Genomic DNA, 14,813 nt, shown 5'->3' with positions numbered 1-14,813 from the left:
GTGACCAAGATTACTTAATGACGCTCCCACTGTTATGCATAAATGCTGAACAAAGAAGGGACCTAAATGCACCACTGAATGTGCAGGAGGTGAGAGCAGCAATTGATCATCTGGCTGGGGGCAGAGAGATGTTCCCTTAGATGCAGGATCTGGTGCACCCTGATCAGAGCTGGTTCATCCCTAGTAGAAACATTCATACCAACTACAATATTTGCTTCAAGTCACAGATATAGCAACTCGGAAACAGCCTCGGGTGGCAGTTGCATCTATTGATGACAAAAAAGCTTTCCAAACTGAGCTGTGAGACTGTCTGTTCAAGGTGCTGTGGAAAATAGGACTGGGAGCTGAAATTCTTAGATGGATCCATTTCTTGCACAACATGTCAACCATCAGAGTTCACACGGGCCAGATTTAATTGAGGCAGTAGGAGATTGGGAGGGGCTCGAGACAGGGATGCCCTCTCTGTATTTGCTTCTAATTCTGGCTGTGGGGCCCAATGGCTGCTTGATGTTCAATAATGTACACAACTGGGGAATACACATACAGTATACCAAGCATAGGACATCCTTATATTTGGATGTTGCCATCTTGTTTCTCAATGACCCTAATAGAAACATGCCTAGCATAGTGCAGGAACTGGAACAATTTGGAGAGACATTGAGCCTCAGAAACAATTGAGACAAGTCCTGTTTATTTCTGCTATACAGAATGATGGCATCTACCTGCCTGGACTGGGGGTTGCTCTATGCTGGCACTTAGATATTTTTAAATATCTGGAAGCACAGATCTGCCATGATGATCAAGTGCTACCAGTCGGGAATGTAGAGAAAATTGCTGTCTAAGTGAGACAGCAATCACCCATCTGGTGCTGGTTGCCACTATCTCAATTGTGGTGGTTAGACAATGCTGGTTAGATAATGCTGCTGTTGCCAGATTTTTATATAACTTCAAGCCACTACCCAAAATTATAAAACAGTGATTTCTTAAAGATCTAAGTAAACTGCTGGCAGACTTAGGGGGTGATTCCAAGCGGGAACCGCGGTCATTCTGGGTTTCCCACTGGGCTGGCGGGCGACCGCCAAAAGGCCGCCCGCCAGCCCAGCGGGAAACACCCTTCCACGAGGAAGCCGGCTCCGAATGGAGCCGGCGGAGTGGAAGGGGTGCGACGGGTGCAGTAGCACCCGTCGCGAATTTTAGTGTCTGCTAAGCAGACACTGAAATTCTAAGTGGGGCCCTCTTACAGGGGCCCCTGCAGTGCCCATGCCGTTGGCATGGGCACTGCAGGGGCCCCACGACACCCCATACCGCCATCCTGTTCCTGGCGGCCGAAACCGCCAGGAACAGGATGGCGGTATGGGGGTCGGAATCCCCATGGCGGCGCAGCAAGCTGTGCCGCCATGGAGGATTCCCCTGGGCAGCGGAAAGCCGGCGGTACACCGCCGACTTTCCGTTTCTGGCCGCGGCTGTACCGCCGCGGTCAGAATGCCCAAAGGAGCACCGCCAGCCTGTTGGCGGTGCTCCCGCGGACCACGGCCCTGGCGGTTTTTACCGCCAGGGTCAGAATGACCGCCTTAATATGTCCAACACTGATTTTTTTATTGAGAGGTGTATGTGTCCACTTGACAGACCGGCTTTGGTGTGCCGAACTTCAAATATGATTACCAGGCGGCCCAGATGACATGGCTGACACAGTGGGTGGGCAATACCCTTGGCATGTTAGGGCAAGAAAATAGGGCAGCACTAAAACGTAAGACCATTGAAGATGTTCCAAAGCTCTTGACACAGTGCAATACTACTGGAATCATATATCTGAAAACACCTATATATGGACCTGAGTGGTCGTTATGGTGTCTCTTGAGATTTGGGTAGGTAGCCCGAACTTACAAAAAGAAACCACAGACAGAAGCATGGATCATAATGGTAGATGACCAGTGTCTGGGAGGAAGGCTCAGCACCTTTGACTCCCTTACAGAGGATTATGGTATCTCTGTAGGACAAAGTTGAACTTATAATGCTCTGGTGAGAGAATCTCGACTGTCTTGGGCCGAGGAAGACACCGAACCACTCAGGGAAAGCTTACTTGCTAAGGTATGGACTTGCAGATGTGTTCGCTCTGCAGTGAGGATGCTGCACACCGAAATTACCCCTGCCTCATATCCAAATATAAGGGCAAGTTATAATCACAATATTGGTAAGGAATTTGCCGATCAAACCTGGGAACACATACTAGAACACACACAACAGTTGTCTAGGAATTCTAGTCCTAATATCATCCAACTTAACTATCTGCACCAAGTGTACTTTTCCCAAGCTAACACAGCTTTCATATATCCTAGTGCAACTGACGTCTGCCCCAGATGTGGTCAGAGACGTAACTTCAGGGGAGGGTCGTGTTTGGGATGTTTGACCCTCTCCACCCCCAATAAAAGTATTATGTAGTAAATAGATGGAACAGGTGCTTTCAGTCTGATATGGTGAGGTGTCAGTTGGAATTCAACTAGGGTTTTTACATGCACACACAGACTAAAACACACACACACACCAACACACAATCCCACCTCTCTATTTTTAAGTTCTTCAAAATCTGTGTCATTTTACAAAATATTTTGTTTTAAGAACCACTAACAATACTCACTGACCTTCCTTTCCACTTTCCCTTAAGTCCCTTTATGACTTGCCTCTAATGTCTTATTGTGTCTATGTTAACAAGATATGCCAGTGTGATTTCTGTGAAATTAATATATTTGTTTTGCTTTCTACAATGAATACAGCATTGTGAAATTCTAAAACTACCATGGTAATAAACAAATAAAAGTAAAACGATATAGGCGATATATACCTAAACTAGGAAGAATCTGATTGTACTGTTCATAATCCACACTATAAGTAATAGTAACAAATACTGTTCCTACCTTTAATGGTCAAGCACTAATATTGTGTGATATGTGGCTCTAGTATTATTGCACATGTCTGCTGCTATCCACTGAACTGTACACCAGTATCTTGAGCAAACCAGCCCATCACCATACGAGCGACTGCAGAAGCACCAAGAAACCCCAAACTGAATATAAAATCCAAGTCGTTATTATTGCCCAGGATGACAGTGTTCAATGAAAAAATGTTGCAGCTACGGTGGACAAAGAAGAATCACTTGTAAACCTTGATGAGTAGCTGTTAAGACTTCCACTTGCAGCTCTTTTCCTTGACTGAATTCCAGAAGATTAATGATGTCTGTAGTTTATCAAAATTGTCTCTGCTCTGTCTCACTGGTACAGCTTAAGATCAGTTTATTTCCATGGTCTGCCTTTCTAGACCAGGCCTAGCTGTGGAAACAAGTTGTGTTTGTGATCCTACAAGTCTGTAATTAACAAGCATCAGCAAGCCAAATAGGCCTTGCCAATGCAAGAGCTATTGGGTTTGCCAAAATGTTTTAGCCGTGTTGTACATGATTGTGACTGCTGTTCAGCATGGCTAAATGTTTGTAAGGTAAGTAAGAGTGGTGTTGAGCATCATAAACTGGAGTGGAGTGTTATGGAGTGGCGTAGAGAGTCATGGAGTGGTGTAGAGTGGCATGGAGTGTCATAGGGTGATGTAGAGTAGAGCTGAGTGGCATGAAGTGGAGTGGAATGGAGTGGCATAGAGTGTTGTGGAGTGTCGTGGAGGAAGTAAAGTGCCATAGAGTGGAAGGGTATGCAGTGTCAGAGTAGAGTGTCATAGAGTGTCATAGAATGGTGTAGATCAGGGTGGAATGGCATAGAGGGTGTTACGCAGAGTGGAGTAGAGTCATGGAGAGTATGGTGGCATGGAGCAGAGTAGAATGTTGCAGACTAGAGTAGCATTTAGAGGAGTAATGTGGTAGAGTGGAATAGCATAGAGTGGAGTAGATTGTCAGAGATTGGAGTAGCATAGAGTGGCATGGAGTAGAGTGGGGTACAGTGGAGTCATGGAGTACTGTGTCATACAATAGAGTGGAGTAAAGTGGCATGGGGGACATAGAGGGAGTTGCATAGAGCATCGCTGAGTGGGGTAGTCTCGTAGTATGACATAAAGTTGAGTAGAGTGTTGTGTAGCATCATAGATTGGAGTACAGTGGCGTAGAGTAGAGTATAATGGAGTACAGCATAATAGAGTGAAGTATCATGGAGTATTGTGTTGTAGAATGGAGTGTCATAAAGTGGAGTAGAGTGCCATAGAGTGATGTGGTATAAAGTACAGTGGTGCAGAGTACGTTGGCGTAGAGTGCAGTGGCATAGAGTGCGGTGACTTAGAGCATAGTGGTGTAGTGTGCAGTAGAATAAAGTTGAGTGGTGCAGAGTAGAGTAGAGTAGAGTGGAATGCCGCAGTGCAGATTGCAGTGGAATAGAGTGCAGTGGCTTAGAGTGGTGTCGCTGGGTGGAGTGGCACAGAGTGGAGTAGAGTGGCATAACATGCACTGGTGTACAGTGCAGTGGCACAGAGTGATGCAGAGCAGGGTATAGTGGCTTAGATAGCATTGGTGTAGTGTACTTGGCATAGAGTACTGGTTCTGAGTACAGTTGTGTACAGTGCATTGGCGTAGAGTTCAGTTGTTTAGCGTAGGGTGACATAGAGAGCAGTGACATACAGTGAGGTGGTGCAGAATAGAGTAGAATGGCATAGAGTAAACTGAAATAGAGTGGAGTGGTGCAGAGTAGAATGCACTGGCATAGAGTACAGTGACATTGAGTGCAGTGTTGTGGAGTACAGTGGCATAGAGTGGCTTGGTGTAGAGTGGGTAGTCTGGACTGATGTGGAGTGCTGGAGAGTGCAATGGTGAAGAGTGCAGTGGTGCATGGTAGAGTGTATTAACATAGACTAGAGTGGTTCAGAATAGATTAGAGAGGTGTAGAGTGAAGTGGTGTAGAGTGTAGTGTCATAGAGTGCACTGGTGCACAGTAGCTTAAAGTGGCATAAAGTGTAGTGGCATACAGTGTAGTGACAGAATGCATTAGCACAGAGTGCAGTAGAGTGGCACAGAATAGAGTTGTGCACAGTAGACTGCGGTGGCATAGAGTGCAGTGGCACAGAGTAGAGTGGCACGGAGTTCAGTGGCAGAGAGTGAAGTGTTGCAGAGTAGAGTGTAGCAGAGTTCAGTGGTGTAGATTAGAGAGGCATAGCGAGTACTGGTGTAGAGTTTGGTGGCAGAGAGTAAAGTGTCATAGGGTAGAGTAGCAGAGAGTGCAGTGTTGCAAAGTAGAGTGGCATACAGTGGAGTGGTGGGGAGTGGAGAAGTGCAGTGTATAGTGGCATGGCCTACACTGGAGTGGTGCAGAGTAGAATTAAGTGGCCTAGATTGGAGAGGTGTTGAGTGCAGTGGTGAAGAGTGCAGCAGTGCAGAATAGAATAGAGAGGCATAGAGTGAAGTGGCATGGAGAGGTGCAGAGTAGAGTACAGTGATGCAGTGTGGAGTGACATAGAACAGAGTGGCATCGAGTAAAGTGGTGCAGAGTAGAATAGATTGGCTTACAGTTCAGTGACCTAGAGTGCAGTGGTGTAGAGTAGAGTGGCATAGAGTGCAGTAGCATAAAATAGAGTAGAGTATAATGGCATACAGAGCAATTGTGCATAGTAGATAGAGTGGCATTGAGTGGCATACGGAGTTGCAGCATAAAGTAGAGTGGTGTAGAGTGGAGTTGTGCAGGGCAGATTGCAGTGACATAGAGCTAAGTGGCATTCAATGGATTGTGCACAGTGGAATAGAGTGGCGTAGAGTGCAGTGGTGTGGAGTAGATTGTTTCAGAGTAGACTAAAGTGGTTTAGAGTCCAGGGCATGGAGCAGAGTGATGTAGAGAGCAGTGTCATAGACTGCAGTGGTGCAGAGTAGACTAGAGTGGTTTAGATTGGATTGACATAGACTGCAGTAGTGTAGAGTGAAGCGATGCAGAGGAGAGTGGCATTGAATGTAGTGTCATGCATAAAGTGCAGTAGAGTGGCATAGAGTAGAGTGCAGTTGCATTGAGTGCAGTGTTACTAAGTAGAGAGACATAGAGTTCAGTGGTGGAGAGTGCAGTGTTGCATAGTAGAGTGGTGTAGAGTGGAGTGATGCAGAGTAAAGTGGTGTAAAGTGTAGTGGCATGTAGTAAAGTGGTGCAGAGTAGAGTGGGATAGAGAGCAGTAGCACAGAGTACAGTGGTGTAGAGTAGAATAGATAGGTATAGAGTACAGTAGTGTAGAGTGCAGTGGTACAGAGTACAGCATAGTGTCAGAGTGCAAAGGTTAGAGAGGATTTCAGTGGTGTAGAGTGCAGTGGTGTGGAGTAGAGTGGACTTGCAAGGGGTGAAGTGGAGTGACATGGCATAGAGTAGAATAGAGTGGCATAGAGTGCACTGGCATACAGTGCATTGATACAAAGTAGAGTGCAGTGTTGCAGAGTAGAGTAGCAGAGAGTGCAGTTTTGTACAGTGGCACAGAGTGGAGCGGCTTTGAGTGGATTGGTGCAGAGTGGAATGGAGTGGCCTAGACTGGAGGGGTGCAGAGTAAAGTGGAGTGGCCTAGGCTGGAGTGGTATAGAGTACAGTGGTTCACAATAGAGTAGAGCGGCATAGAGTGAAGTGGTGTAGAGTGGAGTGATGCAGAGTAGAGTGCAGTGGCATAGAGTGGTGCAGAGCTGAGGGAAGTGGGGGTAAAGTGGAGTATGCATGGTGTAGTAACACACTGTAAATACAGGCAACTCATCTTCAAATGAAATGACAATTACATTTCCACAGACATACAGTTTTATTGATAAAGGTATACAGCACACAAATGAAAATGTGTTGCAAATGTCACCACTTAGTGTATTTATGTGTTTCAATTGTATTAAACTCTTTGCTAACACCACACTTCTGAATTCCCAAAAATGTGCTTCATTTGTGCTTTCCTAAATACAATATATTCTCAAATATCTACACAGTTCATTTACTGACATTTAAAATGTGTTCTATACTAGGAAAAAACATCAAATAGCCTTCCTCTAGCACACCCTCATTAGACAGCATGAATGTCACTTAAATCCTGTCACTTTGAAGTCAGAAAAGTAAACACCAAGCTCCCTCAAAAGACAGAGCCTGACATTTAAGCTTTGAATGTACAGCAAACGTAAAAAGATAATAACAAGACTTAAAGACCTGTTTACAGAAAGAGAATACTAGTAGAAGAATGCAATAAATAAATTGTGTGGGCCACATAAAAGCCAAACTTGATGCGCTTTCAGGTAGGCTTAAAACTAAAACTGGATAAGATCTTGGCCTAAAATTCCACATCAGGCTTCAATTTAACTGGATTCTTCTCCCCGTAGTGCAGAGAAGCAGAGTCTACTGCCATAGGCTGTACCAAGACTGCACATACAGCTCATGATTAAGTGTTATTTCCGTACATAATGTTTAATTTTTTATCAAGTTAGTAAACAAAACATTTTTCTCAGTGAGATGATTTCCAATAAAATTGAGCATTTGTCTTACAATGCATGCATGTGATTTCTTTAAACTGTGATGAAATACTGAACTTCTTTCTGGTTAAGCTTCTCAAAACAGCAGAGCGGGAGTGAGGATTGGCAGAGATGGAGCCTTAAAACATACTCTCCACAATGAGTAGGGGAGCATACAGTGTTGTAAAGATTTGGAAAATAATGGATTATATTTAAAAAATACTGAAAAAATAGATTCCTGTAGTAGAATTGCAGTTTTCTCATATAAAACAACCCATCATGAATTGTAACAAAAGCTCTTCCTAAGAGGAGGAATGATTCATAAGGAAGTCAAAAGCTTAATGGTGCGAGAGAACCACTCCTCTGGGAGAACTCACGATGTAATTAACAATGGGCCAGGTACAAGGATCTTCAGAGCTCTCAAATGGTTTGATTTGCATAATCAGGTCTTTTGTGAACGCAAAAAAGCCTATTCGAGTATACAAAAGGCAAACTGGGATTCAACTTGTTACCAAATTACAATTTGTGATGCAGTATTTAGAAGGGGTGTGTTTATGGTGTGCCCTCAAAAATACAGATTGACAACCAAATTCCAGTTGCATAACATTAATACTTTGCCACCAATTCAAAATTGGTGGTAACCCATTTGCAAATGGGAAGGGGTCCCCAATGGACCCCTTTGAGAATGTTTAAAAAAATATTTTCGGAGAGCAAGCAGTGGTCCCAAGGTTCTTTAATGAAAGACCTATTAGGTCACAAGTTGCAATATACCTCATTAATATTCATGAGGTAAGTTGATTTGCAACGTACCAGGCATTGCTATTTGGGAGGAAAAACAAATCATACATTAGGAATACAGATTTCTTAATTGCGATTTGGAGATAATCGTAATTAGGAAATCAGTATTCGTAATGTTTGTGCATCTGTCCCAATCTTCCTAAGCAATGTCTGAAGAGGACTGACTCAAAGAAGCCAATAGCTGAAGATGGCTGGCCCAAAGACTACTCTCTATACATTAGATATAGGCCCTCATTACAACCCTGGCGGTCGGTGTTAAAGTGGTGGTAATACCACCAACAGGCCAGCGGTAACAAAAATGGGATTTGGACCCTGGCGGTGACCACAATCCAACACCACCACATTAACACACCGACCGCCAGGGTGGTAACAACCGCTGGGCTGGAGTCTTCAGTCTCCAGCCCGGCAGCCGTCACATTCCCCCCTCGGCATTACGACCCGGCCTACCGCCATGGTTTTTGTGGTTTCTGTACCGCCACGAAAACCATGGTGGTAGGCAATATCAGTGCCAGGGAATCCCTTCCCTGGCACTGATAGGGGTCTCCCCCGCCCCCACCCCCTCCCCAGAGTATTCCCCCACCTGCTCCTGCCCCCGCACATATACAAACACACATGCGCACCCATATACACACATGCACACATGCATCACGCATACCCACCTCCACCCACGCATGCACACAGACATGACCACACACCACAACACACACCAACATACCTTGTCACACACATGCATCCACAACGCACAACACTCACAATCAATCATTCACGTATGCATCCAACGTGACTCACACCCGCATACATGCATCCCAAAACATACACACACACCCCCATACACACAACACCCTCCATCCCCATCTCCGGTCGGAGACCCACCTTACCTGCTTGCAGGGGGTCATCTGGCAGGAGACGGTCCGTGCCGCTGCTGTCAGCAGCAGCGCCTGCCAGCAAAACACAGCCAGGCCGTATCATTGCTCATGATACGGTCAGCTGTGTTTTACTGGCATGGCGGTGCTGTTGTCAGCAGCGCCGCCTTACAGCGCTGCCTTACCGCCTTCCGCAGCCATGACCGGAGGCGGTGCTCTGCCAGATTTCTGGCGGAATACTGTCAGCAGCCATAATACGCATTGCCGGCTGGTAGCCACGGCGGCAGTATGTTGGCAGCCGTCGCTGTGGCGGTCATTACCGCCAATGTTGTAATGAGGGCCATAGTCTTCAATGACACAGCTCATTCCAAAACGGAGTGTCAGAGCTGCACAAGCTCTGCTTGTTCACTTAACTGTGGAAAACATTGCTGAAAGGCCAAGCTTCTTTGAGCAAGCTCACTGATCCATCTGTCCATGATCACATATCCAGTGTCACCTTCTTAAGTCGGGTTCTTAGGTAACACTATATTCTATGAATGGCAATACGCAAATTTGAATGAGAAAAAGTGCAGCAAATATATAATTGTTTTATCTGACATACCAAGTGTCTTTCAAATGGTGGTATTTTGTGAAATATTTAATTATATTTGTTAAGGGAAGCAAGAGCAGCCATTGTTGAAGGTTGTACATTAATCCACGCAGTTGCAAATTCAAGGCAAGCTGAAGTCACAAGTTTAGGTTACAGATGTTTGAATCAAAAATAGGAAGGTCTCACACTAGTCCTATGTTCCCAAGCTGTTTGAATGTAAATGGGCCAAAGATATGGATCTGTAAAATTTTACATGTTATTACCTGGATGTTTATCCCAGTGAGTAAAAAGTAACCAGTGCGATGTACAGAGTATCCATCGGAAGCTAAAGCCCAACTCACGCTTTCTGATTAAATTTCATACTGTGCTCCCCAAGATAAGGCAGCAGTGAGACAGAGAGGTATGTTCTCATTTTCGTGTAGTGGCGCTGTAAGTGGATTTCAAATCTGTCAGGAGTAGTAATTGCTGCAAACTGAACATACAGCAGATCTGAAAGCAGCCCAGAAAAAAGTCAGCTCTACTGGTACTGCATTTCTTGCTGGAAAGGACTATTGATGCAGGGGAGCGAGAGCAGACAGATCTAATGGCCTCCCTATTATGATGATGCTGTAGCATCCACTGATATTTTAGCATCCATGGCTCAACTTTATGGAAGGTTAAGATGGAGTCAGTAGTAGGCACTTCTAGAGGCCAAAACATAAGGTGCGATTCTTGGATAAACAAAGCAATTACCCCAAGGAGCTTTTCTTTGTTAGTTTTCTCTTTGAGTTGTTCTCAAGTATGAGCAGGTCAAAGCAGCAGCCATAGTTAAATGTAGAAGCAAGATGTTGGATTCTCAAATCAATCACTTCTGATTTGTTGGATTCCTGAGCACGGAAGAGTCTAGAAGCACTCTTTGGCTCAGAGGAAGATGTCATCCCCAGATATAACCATTTAGAGATTATATCCATAGGCTTCTCTTTATTGACACTCATGGTTCTTAGCAAGGGAGTTAATAACAGAAAACCCACACCTAGTGGTGTAGTATTTTTACAAAAGGTATTTAGGACACACTAGTTAAGGCAGACGATACTTTGCGTAGACAATATTGTGGCACACTCCTACTGTAACACATTCAAGCTTAGCACTGGTCAGCAAGAGGTGCCTTGCTCATAGGTAAAGACAAATGACTACAGGCAAACATATTATAGTAACACCAAGTCACTGGCCCAGAGTTCACTGAGGCAATGGCCACTGTAGCCAAGTAGAAAACGTAAAGGAAATGCCTTTGGGAAAGTAAACTACTCATCCTTTAGGCCAAGTTTCCCTTGTGCTAATTATTGGAAAGTATATTTCCTTCTTAAAATGTATCACAGCAGTTTTTTTATGAAATCATATTTTATAAGTGTACAACGCGTTCTGTCTCTTCTGTACATGTTAATTTAACTGGTGCACGTTTATTAGGTTTACTTGCGCTCTGACGTGAATATTTGTGTCACCCCCTACCCCTGTACAATCTCAACAGAAACTAATCTGTCTGCCTTACTTTCCACCTGTCGGTATTCTGGGAGTCGTCACCTGGTAGTCATAAATTGTCCATGCATTTTTCACAACAAAACACATTGCACTCTGTCAGTGATGTTTGTCAGTCGGACACTTTTTTCCCTCCTTACCTTCGAGTAGTCAGCTTTTTAATTTGCTAACGCCTGATGCTCCAACATATTTAAAACAGGGAAACACCAAGTTCAAACATGGATGTCTTTAAAATACTGTGTTAGAAAAGAAGCCTTTCACAAACTGGGTTGAGGCGAGGTACAATAGTAGACAGGTCTTTGATAAGTGAGTTCCGTTGCACTTGAATTAAAATGACAACTGAAATCACCAATTACATCGCCAATTTGGCAGTGTTTCAGTGTACTTCTTTGCAATTTTGCGAACGATTGAGGCAGCATTTGGCGCTCCACCAGATCGTTCCAGCTGAATGCTGTTACCATGCTGAGGCGTGCTGCTGAAAAACGTCTCAGTTTCAGTTTCATGCCTCAACACGTTTTTGTGAAAATCGTGACTTTTGTGAACTTTAAGTTTCAAAAGGTACATTTATTGAGAAAAATGATGTATTCTTTTGCAATAGAAACTTTCCGAAAGTTAAATATGCAGAACACTAGACCGCAAGTAGTTTCAAGGTTGGCTAGGTGCAGTTACAGTGGACATCATCTCGCAATGTGTTGAAAATGATCTATTGAGTCACTTATACTGATCTGCAAGAATATTAACTGCAGAGTACGGACTAGCACTGTAACCTCAAGATGTGCGTATATATAGGTAAGTGTAGATTTACTATTATTGAGTCAACGACTACTTACCTTGATATGTAAATTTTCAAGGTACCTATATGTGCTATGCTTATTTACACATGTACTTACCTTGACAAATAGGTATCATCAAGGTAAATAAATGTGAAGTTAGAAATAGTAAATGTACACTTACTAAACACCTTGACGATACAGTGGCAGTTGATATTGTGTAGTCGATATTCTTGTAGGTCAATATTTTTCATCTTAACACTCTCACATACAAAGGGTGAAAATCAGGAACTTTTTAAAACTTCACTGGGGAGATAAACTTTTATGCACACCCCTGAAATAATTCAACATGCCTTTACTGTCCTTCATGCAATTGAGCGCTACATGGAAAATTACTGCGCTCTATTACATGAAGGACAAAAATGTTGTTCCGCACCACATTTAGATAGAGTTGTGCGCCAGTGGCATCATGAAAAGAACCGATGTTAAAGGTGGCTGTTCTGTGTGATGCCCGGCTTTGCTCCGTGGAAAAAAGGCAAGCCAGTAGTGTTTGATTTATACTGGAAGTACACCTGTTTGTATACATTTCTATGTGTATAACTTCGCACAGTGGCTAGACGTGTAATCAATCACACGTTAGAAGTAGGTGTATTGGAGGATATACTGTTTAACCTTTGATTGCTCCTTCTTTTCCTTGCCATTATCTTTTTCCAAAAAAATTATAGGCTGCTGCAGGAGGTCTGACTTTTTATCCAAACCTCTGGTTTTAGAGCTGCTCCACCTCATGTATTCCCCCTTTGAGTAACTGTAAAAGGAGTTTGAGTAAATCCATTTACCACTGAACGAAAGTCAACTGTGAGCCCAAAATAGTTGTTGAGCATGTAAGGTTGAGTGTTGCTGCTGTTTGCCGCACTTTGCATCACTTTGTAAAACTTTGCGTCACAGAAGTGCAAACCTTTATTAAGACTGGACCTCAGTTGCAGAAGATCACTAAATCCAATCTATGGTGTGGATGCATACTCCTAAAATTATGCATCTGTGCAAAATAAATCAGTCTCAAGTTTATTAATCATACAATTCACAGATTTTGTATTATTCTTACCTAAATACATGCTGATATTTAAAGAAATGTCTTGACTGGCCTGTAAAAAAACAAGGCGTCGCATTTTGCATGCGAAGCACACTGAGTGTTGACAAGCAGGAACATCATTTGTTACATGTCGCAAATATGTAGCTGCTTTGAGGCTCAAACATCACACGCACACCGAGATCGTACTTTGATTTCCTTCCAAGCAGAATAAATAGATCACGCTGCCGCAGACTGATGCGCTAATTAATACACTAGTGATTTTGAAAATGAGGGGACACGTGGATTTTCATTGAAAACGCGAACAAACAGCAGTGGGTGAAGCTTTGCCAAATAGTCCGCTGCCAGGTATACCGTGGCGCCTCGGCCGTGCCAATCCAAAACAGCAGCAGCGTGCAGGGTGATTAGTCTCACTAACCTGTGGTGTCATCCCATGGCAGATGTACATGATGGGAATATTGTCCGTGTCTGGTCCTTGGTCAAGGCACACGTCACTTTTCAAGGAGTTCTGCAGCTTGGATGTAAGGAGGAAAATATATATTCAATTAATGCTAGCGTCTTGGCAGTTTTTCAGCTGTTTATTTTTGCCACACAAATAATACAATGCCGTGCATTTTAGTCTTAAGAATAAAATAAATTAGCATCAAAGATATTACATTTTAATACTTGTTTGTACAATCGAAATATCTGCTAATATGATAAATTCAGCTGTAAAATCAATGAGCCCAATTAAAAAAAACATTTACGGTCGTAACAAAAGAACTCCAATTACCTCCGTTAGGTATACACAAAAGGATACCAGGGAAATCAAGATTTGCTTTTAATACTGTTTGATTGCTTGTTGAAACTGCATGTAATTACACAGTAGTAAACCCTATGCAAGGTGTGGGTAGTGGTTAGAACACAATGATGTGGTTTGGTATGAAAGCTGTGAATGTCCACAAACATATGAATGTTGGCATTCCCAGACACGTACCTGACCCTTTTCCAGTCTGGAAATAGTCCACTGTTTACTCTACGAAAGGTCTCAAATTTGGAGAAAATTCCTTCTAGGGCAAGAGGAGCAAATCATTCTGTTACATCTTAGTCCATCCCAGTGGTTGGAATCTAGAATGTAGTGAGAACACTGATTAGAAGAGATTACAACCACTGACAGTGGGCCCAGGCTTCTCTGTTACATGAAGGTTTATTAGACAGGCTCTTGTCTTGTGACTCAAAAAGCCTAACTTTAAGAATCCTGTTGGGTTTCAAGGATTTATTTTACTAAGGGACCCAACACTGGAAACAAGGATTGGATTGGAAGTGTGAGAGTGTGAATTTTCTAATATGTTTTATTAATAATTTCAATGTATTAAACATATAGTGAATTAACATGCAAAAACAGGTGACTTTTGAAAATGGTTGCCATAATTCATTTTTGTTCTTTGGCTGGGCAAAATTCTAACTGAAGTGGTTATTTTCTGTGGTTCAATGCTTACATAAAACTGTGTTAAATGGCTTAATAGATGTGTACTCAGCTACCCCTAGTGGGTTGCTGAATTATGTCTTACAAGGTCAAGTTTGATAAAGTTCTTGCATGAGTTGAATGTTCTTTTGTTTGAAATTGACACTAATACGTGGTTTCTTCCTCGAGGCTGGAATTAAAAGTTTCAGACTGAGAAGTGTTTTCCTGAGAAGAGAAGTTTAGACGAGATGGAACACTAGAGTCTCAGATGAGACGAAGAGGAAAAGTTACTGTTATGAATGTGTTCCGGTCATCACTGATGTCATA

General features: G+C 43.2%; 1 protein-coding gene across 2 annotated transcripts in view; it reads right to left on the bottom strand.

Annotated features, from left to right (window-relative positions):
* Positions 1-14,813, bottom strand: part of GALNT18 (polypeptide N-acetylgalactosaminyltransferase 18) — a 1,605,564-nt gene that overhangs the window by 311,273 nt on the left and 1,279,478 nt on the right. The window contains exon 9 of one of the 2 annotated variants that reach the window (XM_069223602.1): positions 13,461-13,556. In XM_069223602.1, coding sequence (XP_069079703.1) covers positions 13,461-13,556 — 96 coding nt within the window. The remainder of the gene's footprint in view (positions 1-13,460; positions 13,557-14,813) is intronic. The other variant, XM_069223603.1, reaches the window with a different exon arrangement.

Source organism: Pleurodeles waltl, chromosome 3_1 (assembly GCF_031143425.1).
Source record: "Pleurodeles waltl isolate 20211129_DDA chromosome 3_1, aPleWal1.hap1.20221129, whole genome shotgun sequence".
Taxonomy (NCBI): Eukaryota; Metazoa; Chordata; class Amphibia; order Caudata; family Salamandridae; genus Pleurodeles; species Pleurodeles waltl.
The sequence above is the reverse complement of the archived record's forward strand: the minus strand, read 5'-3'. Positions and strand labels throughout refer to the sequence as shown.